Source organism: Pseudonaja textilis, chromosome 3, assembly GCF_049901715.1.
Source record: "Pseudonaja textilis isolate UNSWEBS1 chromosome 3, rPseTex1.2, whole genome shotgun sequence".
Taxonomy (NCBI): domain Eukaryota; kingdom Metazoa; phylum Chordata; class Lepidosauria; order Squamata; family Elapidae; genus Pseudonaja; species Pseudonaja textilis.
This window is the reverse complement of record NC_141992.1, coordinates 118,954,883-118,969,226: the sequence shown is the minus strand read 5'-3', so window position 1 is coordinate 118,969,226 and position 14,344 is coordinate 118,954,883. Positions and strand designations below refer to the sequence as shown.

At 37.5% G+C, this 14,344-nt stretch overlaps 1 protein-coding gene across 1 annotated transcript in view; it reads right to left on the bottom strand.

The window, feature by feature from the left end:
* The window catches only part of TRIO (trio Rho guanine nucleotide exchange factor), a 253,223-nt gene that overhangs the window by 148,853 nt on the left and 90,026 nt on the right, over positions 1-14,344 (bottom strand). The window contains exons 3-7 of the mRNA XM_026701043.2: positions 13,771-13,885; positions 12,210-12,402; positions 7,648-8,160; positions 3,506-3,628; positions 106-297 (exon numbers count right to left, since the gene is read on the bottom strand). Coding sequence (XP_026556828.1) covers positions 106-297; positions 3,506-3,628; positions 7,648-8,160; positions 12,210-12,402; positions 13,771-13,885 — 1,136 coding nt within the window. The remainder of the gene's footprint in view (positions 1-105; positions 298-3,505; positions 3,629-7,647; positions 8,161-12,209; positions 12,403-13,770; positions 13,886-14,344) is intronic.

Below are 14,344 nucleotides of genomic sequence, written 5' to 3'. Positions count from 1 at the left end.
TGTCTCAGAATTTCAGATTGTCCATTCTTGTCCTAAACCAATTATAAGATTAAAGGATACCTTAGAAAACCAACAGACATCCTTTGGTCTTGTGGAATGACTGACCTGTTCAGCCTTCTGGTGGAAAATAGCCGACATATCAAGCAAGGTGCTGCGTTCATCCAAGGCTGCAGCAAATGCTTTCCATTCCTGTTCCAACTGGTTGGCAATCTGCTTGATTTGTTGTGAAGCATAGTGACCGGACTCCACCAAACGATTGGCTACCGACATTATGCGATTTATGTTCACATACACATTCTATTTAAAAAAAAAAAGGACGCAGACAAGATTACTAAGGAGATTAAACTTGATGGTTTGACTTAAAAACCAGCCTCACCCAGGACGAAAGCTTTCTGCTAATATCTTTACAGTAGGCCTCTTGTGTAAGCATCAGAGGTCTGCAGGAAGAGAAGTTCTCCACTTATTATTTAGAAAAAAAGTACCCTTTCAGTATGCTGAATTAAAAATGTGGAATACTGAGTTTTTGTAAACAGTATTCTAAAGCTAGACTTCTCCTCAGCTTATCCTGATGACTGCAAGCTCTGACTCAACAACATCTACAGGGCCCTCAGTATCTTATCCTGTTATATATATATGTTACTATAGGCAATATAAACTAACGCAGGGGGGAATACAAAGAACACAGAGCTTAATCAACATAAACCAGATTTTTTTCTTAAAAACAAAAACAAAGAACCAAGGTACCATTGCTGGTGGAAGTTCTGCTACCAAATGCATAATACTAGGAACAACCAGATCAAAAATACTCCCCAATGGGCGAAAAAAATGAAATCATGCTTTTTATACATTTATGACAAAGCATTAAATGACAGCTCTGGTTACAGGTTGAAATAAAATGAACAAGAAACTATTCAGTCCAAGCAGAAAGGAAGTCATAAGAAAAATATAGTAAATTATCTTTGATTACAAGTCAGCATTTCCTCTTTCACACTCAGCATTTTTACTATATTTTGTGTCTAAGTCAATGGTATGATTGCATTGAATTAGATATGCAATTTCTAAAATTTATTTCTAAAATTTAAATTGCAATTATAAAACACGACCTCCTGGGCTCCAACAGCACCCAATATTTCTGATAACTTCCTGGATATCTGATAAATTTTCTGTTCCTCAGATTTTTTTACATTACATGCTGCAAAGTAAAGCACCATTCTCTGGGTTTATTTTGTTTTTATCCTGATTGTCAAATCATCTCGACTTACACTGGCTTATAACAACATACTAAAATGCAGTATAACACAATGTAATATACCACAGTACTTTCTGAGAAAGAACATTTTGCTGGAGGACAACAAGATGTGGTGACCATTCTGATAAATTGGTGCTTTGTAACTTCTGAGAATTTATTTTGTGAAAGGGCAAGCTCTCCCTTCCCAAGAGCCACATGGCAAGAGAGCTTGCACATATTTTCATATTATAACATTACTCATTAGCTAAAAGGTTGGGAAACCCTGAGATACACTGGTCTAACTGAAACACAGGAAGCTATTGCAATAATCTGATGTGATACTACCAGCTTCTTATGTTTTTTGACTAGGCACCCAACACGCTATATATGGCACTGGTCCTTAAATCATAAGAAAACATAAATTGACTGTCCCCAATTTTTAGGACTCTCTACTTGATTCTGGAAAAGTAAAGACAAATGCCAATTTTTTGTGCCAATGCCATTTCCAACTCATCACCACTTACTTTAAGGAGCAATAGAAAAACTGACCCATAATTAGAGATTAGCCAGAGGGAAGCACATTAAAGGAAAGGCAAACTCTGAATATACTGCACTTTTGAACTGATGTAAACAACTGATGTTAAAAAATGGACCTTTTGTTTAAAATGTTCCTTCAAGGTTGTATAAGAGGCATAAAAGCTGCTTAATCGATTGCTGGGTAATTTTAGAAGAAAAATCAGAACTTCAGGTCTGTGTGGGGAGAGAGACTTCAAAAAAAGAACTGAATTTTAGACGTTGGCTTTCCAGTTCAACTATATTCTTGACCTGACCTCATTTGCTTTCAAATTGGACGACAGATTTCACTTTTACGGTACCACAAAATCAAGCTCATCATTCTAAGTATGCATCTTTTCCAATGCTAAGAGAAGTGGAATAAGGGGAAAACCATTTTTTTTTTAAATTTAAGTACAAAGGTTTGCTTTTTTCAAAGTGGGCAATGGTTCTCCTGAAAGAAGTACAGCTTTGAAAGGGATTTTCCTTCTTGGTTTCTTTATTCAGCCTACAGGTGCCTGCTTCAGTAATATATACCTGCTCTCCATAAATAAGGAAAAGCTGCACATAATTTAACAGGAACAGAGAAACATATTTTGTTCCAGAAAAGGGACACTATAGGTTCTGTTGTCTGCTGGGAAAGATGTGACTGATACATTTGTTAGGATAATGTCAGTATAAAAAAAATCTTAATTTAGATAAGTTTCTACTTTTCTCTAGAAAAAAATTAACTATTTTTGAAGGCTCCCTTTCATGAGTGGCATATTGCAAACTGCCTGATTAGTAGTGATCAATCTAAAATCAAAAATGACCACATGAATAAAACATTAAGGAAAACATAAAATTCTATTAAAGGCTAAATTTTCATATTTTCTTCTTAAAAAAGAAATTCTGATGATGTTACCTAATCATCTACAAGCAAAAAAAAACAAAAAAACACCAAAGCTCAGAGAACACCAAAGACTCCACAATTCACCTACATCATAAATCCACTTCTATTTTAACTAAGGAAAACCCAAACAGACCTATGATAAGTAGCCCTAAGAAGTTCAAAACTGCTGTCAAAATAAGTCATTTCTAAACTGCAGAAGTTCAAAAGTGCTGTCAAAACAGGTCACATCCAAATTGTAGATCCAAGGGAAAGTAATGCCCAGGAGAAACAACTTAAAAGTTGAATAAATCCTAGCATTTGTTTTATTAATGCATTTCCATTTCAAAACCCCTTTTAAGAACTGTCAATTAAGTGCTAGGTCCCTTCAGTCATTAAGCTTGAAAAGGGTTTTATTCTTCCTTTGGGAATTCTATGAGTTACTTATTCCCTTCCAAACTGTACAGCATCTGACTTGGTTTGTGACAGAAAAGACAGACAGACAGACAGACAGACACACACACACAAACCCCTCTCCTGTATAGTACTTTCAAATATTACTTCAACTTTTTGAACGGCAGTGTCTAGAAGTTTTATATATTTAGATATATGTGGAAATGTATCTAACTTACACACAAAAATGATCCGTTAAATTCTCCATTACATTTGTGTGTTACCTAATTGAGCAAGCTATGTTCTTCTCATTCTCTCTTCTCTCCTATTTATTTACTGAATTCTCCCCCAGGCTTTCCATTACCCTGCTTTCAGTGGGGATCAGAAATCAAAGCTGTGTATTCTTTGGTATTAAAAAGAACAAGGTGCATCAAAAAGATGAAGTCCTCTTGCAAAATTCTTACCATACAGTTCATAGCAAAATGGTTGTGCTGTGTCTGAAGTTCCATAGCATGAGGGTGACTCGCTCCAATTTCTGTGTAGCTGTTCAAAAACAGGCCTTTATTGTGTGTGATCCAGTCAAACATCTAAAGAAAGCAAAAATTAATGTTCAGCACAGAAGTGGACAGAGACTTAAAACATTGGCCCATTATCATATAAATTGCTTACAATTTTAGCAAAGCTTTATAATGGCACAGAGCTGAGCAAGACAGTCATGTAAATAGCCATTTAAGTAGCTAGAAACAATTGCCTTGGGGCAACTAGTTGGCTCTATTGAGTTACTCAATATACCTCAAATATTAACCCAAAGATAAATGGCTAGCTAGGCAAAAAGACATTAATAAAAGACAGTGATACATGCCATGACTCATTTTGAAAAGATGAAGTAAATATAAAGGAGCACTAACCCAAAAGACATAATGCCTGTCAAATGCAAACTTTGTTGAAACACCCACTGAAAAAATACTTATCAATGTACCAACGAAGCAAGATGGATTAATCAACCCGTACCTTATATTCTATACTGTTTGGTTGAAAATATACTTGTATATAGTCTCCAAAATGTGTTTGGCTGATCCAGGCTCCCTCCAATGGAATAGGTAAGATTTCAAAAGATGAATAAACTGAAAAGGCAACTATTTACTGAAAATAGGAAACTTCATTTATAAGAACTTGGCAGCATACAAACTAGCACTAACAAATTGAAGAGTATTATCAACCAATATGATATTGATCAGCTCCAGTTTCAGTTCTATTTTTGACAGTTCAAAGTTTCTGAACTGTCTTAAAAAATTAAACCCAAACATAAGTTGCCAGAGCTGATAACCGATGTTAAAATATTCCTGTTTGGAAAGGATCCAAACTAGTACTTCACCCTAAGCAGACTGCAGGCCATCAAAGCCATCTATGACAGTAGTAACATCAGTAACAAATATAGCAAATCAAGGCAAACAAATACAGCTAGTTCTCATTTAGTGACCACAACTGGGATTGGAAACACAGTCATGAATTGAAACACTCATCAAGTGAAAAAGTGATTGTGCTTATTTTATTTCAAGTTTCTTTTCCTTTCCATTTCTGTGAAAGTCGTAAATGTGAGGAATGGTTACAAAGTTATCTTTTCAACCTCATTGTAACTGCAAATGGTTGCAGTTACTAATAAGGACTACCTACATATATAACTGGTTGAATTTATCCATGAGCATAATCTTCATCTTCAGGCTTCAACAACTGGAACTTTTTCAACAATAATGGATTATATAATGCTCTGGATATCTCTCCCAAAAATCTTCTTTAATTATGAAATATCAGGTGTGACCAAATTTACCTGGGTATGCCATCCCCTTACCATATTAAGCCATGGAGGGTGTAATCAATTTCCTTTCGAGTCTAAGTATTACAAATGGTTCACTATTTAGAACAAACATCCAATAATACTGAAAATAGAATGAATGATATAAATTTTGAACAAGATACTCCTATCCTAAATTTGATGTTGATATGCGCTCAATGAGGGAGCTTTAATTTAGAAAGTTTTAATTTATTACATGCTATACTTGAGATCTTAGAAGTGAGAATGTCAATCAATGTCAAGTTTTGGCATGGCTATTTGGAATTTGGGGGAAGAGAGTTAAACCATCTAACTACAACTCTTTTTTTAAAAAAAATGCACTTATTCATTAGTTAATGAATGCTTGTTTGTTTTCTTAGCAGCTATTTAATTAAGATGGTATAAGTATAATTTAAAAGAGTCCTATAAAATATCCAAATAATAATAATATCTTGGGTGGTTCTCTGCTGCTACAATAAACAAACACAAATACTCTCCAATGTTATGTACTGGAGTTGGAGCTGGGGTTCACCATCCAATTTGTCTGTCTTTTCATCTCCCTAGATATAAGCAAAGTAATAAAGAAAACCTCTGTAAAACCAAGATGCCCCAAACAGCTTTAAGAGTTTGAATGTAAGTCTAAGGCCCACAATAGCAAAGATTATGCAGAAAATCCCAGCAGATACAGATATTGATTCAAATGTACAATGAGTTAAAATTCTGTTGTAACCAAACACAGTTCAATTTGAGCTATAGCATCTCTAAAAGCACCAAATACAGAATTTCTTATGGAACAAACATTCATGGACCAGTCTACTTCATTATAATAATGATAATCAGACATAGCAAACCTGAAATGTAAATACAACCGTATACACATGTTTTTGCTTAGAATAAAACAGTGCAAAACCCAAATGTATGTTAGATTCTAACAACATTCTTTTCACTTATTTAATTCTCCAGGGTATCCAGCTACAGAAGAAAAATATGAGGTTAGAATTTGTTCCAACTCATGTTTATCATCTGCTGTTGTCACTGGCAAAAAGGATGAATCAATCATATATTTCCAGATGCTTTTTTCCAGCCCCTGCTGAATTTTAAATTTTAAGGAACATTTATTGCATGTATGGGATGCTGGTTCAATGTATTTTCTAAGCAGGAAATCTGTCCCTGCATAAGGATATAAATTAGGTAAAATCTACTCAGATCTTCTCAGCTATTCAATCCGCTAAGAAAGCTTGTAAATTTCTAAACAGAAAACACTGTATATTTTATGAATATCTATAAAAATGAAACCCAAACAATGGAATATTAAGGCATGGCTAAAAACAGGGGCACGCACAACATTCCAAATCAAACTGTTTTCAAATTCAGAGCTTCCTATATCTTATTTAAGTTTCAAGTATGAGGAACTTTTTTAAGGTATGAAACTGCTGGTTTCCAGCACTAGAAGTGTTCCTAGCTCAAAACAGAGTAGTCCATACTCGTAGGTGTCTCAAATTACTTGGAATGGTTGTTTCCCACTCCAAGCAAAGCACTTGGTGCTTAAAAGCTGGATACTTCACATTCAAAAAGGTTCAGTGTTTTTCATAACCTTAGTTGCCACGTTTCCTTCAAATCCTCCTCTTCCCATTATTAGCTAATGCTATGAGAAAGACCCTATTTGAAGACTGAAATTAGAATAGCCTGAAAAACTATGCAGCCTATGTCCTTTATTTGACTGCTACTTACATAGATGCTTCAAAAAGCTATTTCAACAGAAGGGAACGATATATATTTGTCTTAAGGGGTCTTGCAATATTTTAGCTGTTGATGAAAATATATGGTTAAAAGCTTGCTGGATCTCCTGAAAAAGCCCTCTGTGAAAGAAAGAACTTTAGAGATGTTGATTTTCAGCCCAGGAAAAAAAATGGCAGGAATCCCAAAAAAGAATAAGCTACAGTAATAGTAGTGAACTGATTATGATTTTATTGGGCTGTTTGTTCTGTGTTGGTTCTTAATTGCAAACCAGACTTGAAGCCAACCTTGGCTGAGAACAGCATGTACATATGTGTAAGGGTAATAAGATATCTCATTCAAATCCCAGTGTTCTGATTAATTTGCCTAAATCATCGAATTAGCTGGTTAAAATGATTTATGATAACAATAAAAATAATTACTCCAGTATCTTATGCTTTTTCCTAGTCTTGTTTTTTAGATATAGCAAGTTCCTACAGTGTGATTTATTTTGAATTGTGCAAAAGAATTGGTATCCAAATTACCACAGTCAAGCATGTATAAGAATAAAAAGGAGGGATAAAAATAAATAAACATTTAATTTAAAAACTGCCGATTATTAAAAAATATATATTAAGGAATTTGAAAATTAGAGGCCCAAATTCCACTTACCTTTTTTTTTCTTTCGGTATGTATGCATGTATGTATGCTTACTCTCTGTGTGCATATCATAGCTTACAACTGCCTTCCTTAAATTGGTGTCCAGTTGTACTAAAAGAATCTCACATATCTGGTGGGCATCAGCTTAGAAAAGGCTCCTTCAGATCAAGCTTAATAACTAAGGGGAGCTCTGCAACATCATTATTTGCTAGGAAAGCCACCTCTTCTTTCTGCAGCATTAATCAGCACATACTTCCTATGCCTGAATGCCAGGAGAACAGATGAATCATAACATCTAGGTTTTAAAAGGGAAAAATGCAGGATGCTGCCACAGAACCAAGTCCTAATAACATGTATGCCCCAATCACCTAAAATCAGCTCATAAAAGTTTACATTTACCTTTTCTGCATCCTGCTCAAAAAGCCTGAGCTGAAAGCATTGGTCTAATTTCAATTTCCGTACGTGCCACATCTGATGCAGATGCTGCCGTGTTGAGTGCAGCCGGTCCAACATAGTAGATACTTTCGGCAAGAGGTTCTGTAGATCCGCATTCCCAGATCCAGAGTTCTTTTTGGGAAAAGTCTCACTGCTCTGTATCCTCTGCAGTAGCTTTTGCCCTTCCAAGTCCAGGTCCTCAATGGGAGCTTTAATGACTTTTTTCTTCAATTGTGAATGCTCCTCTATCATACTCCTGGCTGCCTCCAAGTCCTGAGGCAAATCCTTTTTGGCCAATATATCCTGCAGCTCCTCCAACCTAGAGAGCATGTGAGTGGCATTGCTAATATAATCCTCAAAGGCAACCCTGATTTCTATCCATTCTTCATGGTTATATTCCAAACAGCCATCAAATTCGTGAGTTAACTGAGAAGGGTCGACAACTTTGGTAAGGCCTTCCAGAGACACCATGTTTGTCTGAAAAGCAAGGATTAATAGTTAGCTATGTGGCATGGTATATTAAAGCACACAAATATGCACACTAGGCGCGATGACAAATAACATATATCAAATCCAATGAGCAGAACATGAAGTAACGCCAGTTTTAATTGTTCTACTGACCACCCTAACTTTTCTCCATATATGTGGGGTCATTTCAACACTTTTCCTAAATGGCTAAGGGATATTAATTTAGACTAGGCAAGACCATCCGGAAAGATGGTAATTTTAGGGTGGCCAGGTTTCCCAGTGCTGTGGTTGAACCAAGATGTGACTAGACATAGCCTGGCTATCTATCTATCTATCTATCTATCTATCTATCTATCTATCTATCTATCTATCTATCTATCTATCTACCTATCTATCTAATCAAGTGATCTCTTAAGCAAAAGATAAGAATCAGTTTCAGAATCAGGGGACCAAAGTTTAACATAAATATAAAGAGCTAACTCATTTGTTCCCAACTTGTATTTATAGGTAGTTCTCAATCGCAGGCATACAAGAACAAACTCAGTTAATTACAGGTAGGCTTTGGTTCATGACAGTAATTGGAACTGATATTTTCAAGATTAAGCGATGTGGACATAAAGCATGATTTCATGCAGCTGCAAGGCTTGGCAGTGGAAATCCCAGCATTCCCCATTTCCATCGTTAAATGAGGATCATGGGTTATTAAGCAAGCCCCATACTGTTTGCAAGAAGGCTGGCTGGCAAGTAAGCAGGACATGGCTGCTGTCTAACAGGAGGGAGAGTGTGTAAGCGGCTCGCAATAGCATGGTGAGAGTGTGGCAGGGTTGGGGTGGCTGCTGCCAGGCGGGTGTGAGCGACTTACTGGAGTGATTTGTAACCTTCCCTCTGCTTTCCCCATTGACCGTGCTGGTGGGAAGCCAGCAGGGAATGTTGTAAATAATGATCATTTGATTTGGGGGTTCTGCAATCACCATAAATACAAGCCAGTTGGCAAGTATCCAGACTGGAATCACATGACTGTGGCTAGAAGTTTGGTGACTGGTTATAAGCCTCCTTTTTCAGTCCCAATATAAGCCTGAATGGTCAGTAATCTCTCTCTCTCTCTCTGTGTGTGTGTGTATAGTGGCATAAAGTCTACTGATGATAATGATGATAAAAACATCTCCCTTCTGAAACTAACACAAATTAAAGCAAAGTACTAAACTGATATGTGGTGTCAACTACAATTGCCAGTAGTCAAGATTACAATGTCTTCTTAAATTATAAATATTTAATTTTGCTTTCTGAAAAACTATAGATGAACCCTGACAATTCTTTCCCTCTCTCTCCCTCCCCCACCTTCTCTCTCAATAACTGATACCACAGTGACCAGAATCCTGACTCAAAATCTTATTAATTTCACAGATGAGACAAAGCTACCTCTTGTATTGATCTTAAAATCCAAGATGGTTCGCTGGTAACTTGCTCTTCTGGTGAATTTGAACACTGTACCAGAACAAACTCCCATACTGGTTTATATTTTGTAGTTGTTCCCCCATAGCTTGTATCATGCAATTAGCTACATGAATGAGGAAATCTCATTTCAATGTTCTCCTAAAAGTCAGCATCTGAAGCCAAAATTTGGATTTATAATTCCATGCAAAAAAGGCTAATATAGGAAGGTGCAAAAAAAAAATAATCTGAGGTGTTTCCAATTCAGATTTACAAATTTCACTATTCTTGTTGCAAAAGCCCAAGAAATAAATTAATCCAAACTGGAGTTATCACAAAAGCAGGGAATAAGGCCAGGCCAAGAAAATCTACTTCCAATACTGAATATGCCAATTGGCCCTTCTCCCTGGAACCTTTATCTAATGCACAAATGTGCACAGGGAAGCATTACAACTTGTGGAGAAGTATCTGTGTGTATTCACAACAGAGCACAGGATGTAATCTGGCTCAGCATTGTATAACCATTATATAAGGTCCCCACGAAGGCAAAGGGCATGTACAGTTTATCTCTCTTTCTTTCTGGCTCTTCAGAGCACACAAAATGGTGATGGTGCAAATCAGCAGCCTATCAAGGTATAGGTACTTTAGAAATATTCTGCTTCAAAACTCTAGGCCCAAACAACAGTCCCTACCACACTCCATCCTCAAACAAGTAGCAAAGGAGAAGGCAGCTCTTCCTCCAAAATTAGAAGTTCAGTACAAATATCCCAGTTCTCTTCATACAGCCTTTGTTCTCTGAAAAAATATGTAGAAGCCTAGCACTCTTCCCATTTCACAGCAGCAAATACTCCCACACATAAAAAAAGTGATGAGCTTCTCCTGCTAGTATGCTGCCTTCTGCCAATGGCAATTATTCAATTCCACCCATTGCTGCTACTGCTGCTGTGTTGATCAAGCAATCCTGAACACTGTTCTATTTACTCCATTTAATCAATCATCTGACAGCAACACTTCCCTAAGTGGCATAGAAAGTGGATCAATTTAAGAAACACAATTCCTGTGAGCTATATTTGCAGCACATAAAAAGCAAATAAGTAAATAAAATAGTACCAAGACAGGCCAGAATGGATGGAGTATACCCAATTCCTGGTCTTCCTTGGTCTCTTAAGCAGCTTTCACTACCATCATTCATGGAAACTGTCTTGGCTGATGAAGTGGCTCAGGAGGGGGGGGCGCACAGTCTGCCAGAGCTGGTTCCAATCAGGGGTGGGATCCATCCCTCCTCGGACTGTGTTTTGCAGAGGGATACAGAGGTTTAATTTTCTTCCCACTGCTATTTGGAATATAGATTTTAAAACCCTGGGTGAGGTTATCTATTAGCATGTATGCTAATGATAGTTATAACGTCTCCATATGGTGCCTAGAGACTATTCAGGTCTACATGGGGTAGAACTGGCTTCAGTTCAACCCTGACAAGACTGAGTAGATGGGGGTTTTATAACCACACTAAAAGGTCTATTGAGGTTCCAATCTTAACTCTGAATGGGGTTAGAATTGGTATGCAAACTGATGGCTTCAGCTTGAGCAACCGGTAGCAATTGTGGCCGGGAAAATCTTTGCACAAATAAACCCCACCCATCAATTGCACCTGTTCCTAGACTGGGAGACACTGCTTACAGTCACTCGTATCGTAGTCACCTCCCTATTGAGACTCTTTACTAATAAGGAACTTTTTTTAATATTCTGATATGGTCTGCCTTCAGATGGCTTTTAAACAAAATCCTGATAGAAGCAGGAAGGAGCTTGATAGATTCAGGGGTTGTGTTCCTGCACTTCTCCCTAGATTAGTTTTTCAAGATACTGCTGGAATAGATTCTGCAGCCTCAGTCCTCAGGGGTGGCAAGGGGATAGGGAAGTATGGATATGGATGATGAGAATGAGTTGCAAAATAGTCATTGCTGGTTGGTTGGATACAAGCCAAAAGGTGGAGCCTATTACTAGACCTAAGAGATAACTAGCTCTTTAGTTCTTATGAATGGTGAATCTTCCACCTATTGGTGTAACTTCCAAAAAAGTAGTTTCAGAAACCCAAGGAACTATACTATCTTGTCTAAAGCATACTTCAGAATTGGGGATAGAAGACCTACTGGCTGCATTAATTAGAGCAATAAATTAGGAAAATTGTGAGGCTGTTATGAGAGTATGTGAGCTAGGAATGATTATACCATGTTGCTTAAATCTGCTAACATTCTTCCATGTTTGAATAGCAGACAGATATCCTTAACAGCATGGTTGCTCATTAGTGAGCAGAGGCAAATACTTCCAGCCAAGTTGGGTCATGACTGGCATTTATGTATTTTCTAGTTTATTCTTCTATCGCAGAGGGAGGTATGTATTTAATGATTGCTCAGAAAATGAAGCAACGCTGCATCCTTTCCCCACACTCTAAATATGGCTAACTTGCTCTGTAATTTCCTCCCATGGTCCATCAATGCAGATTTTCTTTTTAAACAAATGCAGGTATTAAATATATAAATGTCTGGAAAGGAGGCTCAAAAGACAGGTTTCCCTTTGCTTGGCGCACCCAACACCGTAAAAAATAAATCCACAATGTTGTAATACATTACCTCAAATTCAAACTTGGAGCTGCCAAAGTTAGTCCGCTGTTTCTGCCAAAAGTTATCTGGCTTGATTATCAGTGCAACGTGAATACAACATGGAAAAGATTCCTGTAGGATCTTCAAAAGTGGCTTAATAGAGTCCCATTTTGATCCGCGCATATCTACAATTACTGTGAAACCTCGCTTGCACACCTCTTCACTAGAAAGGAAATAAAACAGCAATTAAAAAGGCAAGCTGTATTACAAGTATAAAATGGATAATTCATCTGCCAATTCTGTTTACATTTTCATCTAGCTGCCTATTAGGAGTTTTACCAGTGGAAATATTGTCTCCAGCCAGAAAGATTTTTAAACAGCATGGTTAAGATTGGCAGGCAATCTTAACCATGTTCTGGCTATGTGTAAAAGCCTGCCTCACTCTCTGGCTTCACTTCCTGCCACACATCCCATCTGACTTTTTCATTTTCCCCCTCAATATTTTGTGAAACAGACTTGGATCTTCTAGTCAGATACTAGCGGTGCCTAAAATTTAACCTGGCACTGAAACTTTTGAAAAGCTCTGCAAATCGTAACAAGAAACAGTCATCTCAAAAGTGGACAATTTCAAAAAAGCACCTTTGCAGTATCAAGCTTAATACCATTTATAGAGATTTTCACTGCAATCAATAATTACAAGTTCACAAGGTGAGTTCAAGCCTTCACCTAATAAGATGTGGAGTTAGGGGAAGGATGCTTTTTAATATTGCTGTTTGTCAAATAGCTAAGTGAAGTGTTTGGGTAAAATCACAGTACTGCCCCTTAAAGCTAATTTTGTCAAAACCATTTTCTCCCTGATACTTTCATTCCTTCTAGGACAAGCTCTCCTTGTAGTTATATAATTACAAAAATTATATAACATAGAATACAAAGTAGAAAGAATGAAAGAATAAAGCAGATTTGTCCAGTCATATATCCTCAAAATATACCAGTAGCCCAGGGTGGGATTCAAAATTTTAACAACCTGTTCTGTGGGCGTGGCTTAGGTGGTAGGAGTGGCTTGGTGGTCATGCGACTGGGTGGACATGGCTTGGTGGTCATGTTATTGGCTGGGTGTGGCCAACTGAACATCACTCACATTGAGGCAAGCATCTCCTCGCCTGGCCTCTCATGACTGTGGGGATGCTGCAACAGTTGTAAGTGTGAAAAACGGTCATGTCACTTTTTTCAGTGCCATTGTAACTTCGAATGGTCACTCCACACAAGCAAAGTACCAGCAAAGGAGGGGAAAAATACTCCAGAGAAGTTCCTGAGACAGGAAGTCTAGTCCTGCCAAGAATGTAATAAGGGTTAACGGAGAGGCACTTTCTGTAAGCAACACCTGAATGTTTCCTTCCTGCCTTCCTTACAGGATTATGCCAGTAATTTCTTCTAACAACCGGTTCTCTGAACTGCTTAGAATGTTAACAACCAGTTCTAGCGAATAGGTGCGAACTGGTAGAATCCCAGCCCCTGGTAGCCTCTGTAAAGGATTTTGTTTTGCTGCAGTGACACACAGCTTCAAGCCATAATACACAAAAGATGCCCTTACCTAGGGATACACGCAAGGTATGAAATGAGCCTCCTAAGGTCCTCTTGTCGTATTCTGTCATGGTTGCTTCGAGCTGGAAATGTTAGAATGGGGCCTCCACGCTTATCTCTTCCACCTGAAAAAGAAACATATTGAGTGCCCACTGTAGACTGTGGCGTACATTGAAGATAAAAGCCTCTTTCCCAGAGAGAGGTGCAATCGCTCACTGTGCATCTGAGCCAAGAATTTGGGAAGGATTGCATTTCAACAGAATGGCACCACTATGTATATGTTATGTTCTCAGTTAAAATGCACAACACTAGGGGGAGATGTGGGTAAGAAAGTTATTTTACGGCTGCAGAAATTATGTTGAATATACTGGAAGTATTTTATTTGTATCATGTATCCATTTGTATCCTTCATCTTGTCAAAAGGACTGCAAATGGCTTCAAAGAAATCCTACCTTTGCAACAATCACTGAAGGTACAGTTAGAAAGAATGGAGTCTTTTACTCAATACGTAACTATTTTCATAGGGAAAACCCATGTCCTACAGTTCCTCTCAGTCTGTTGTGTTCTTTGTTGTCCATTTTAGG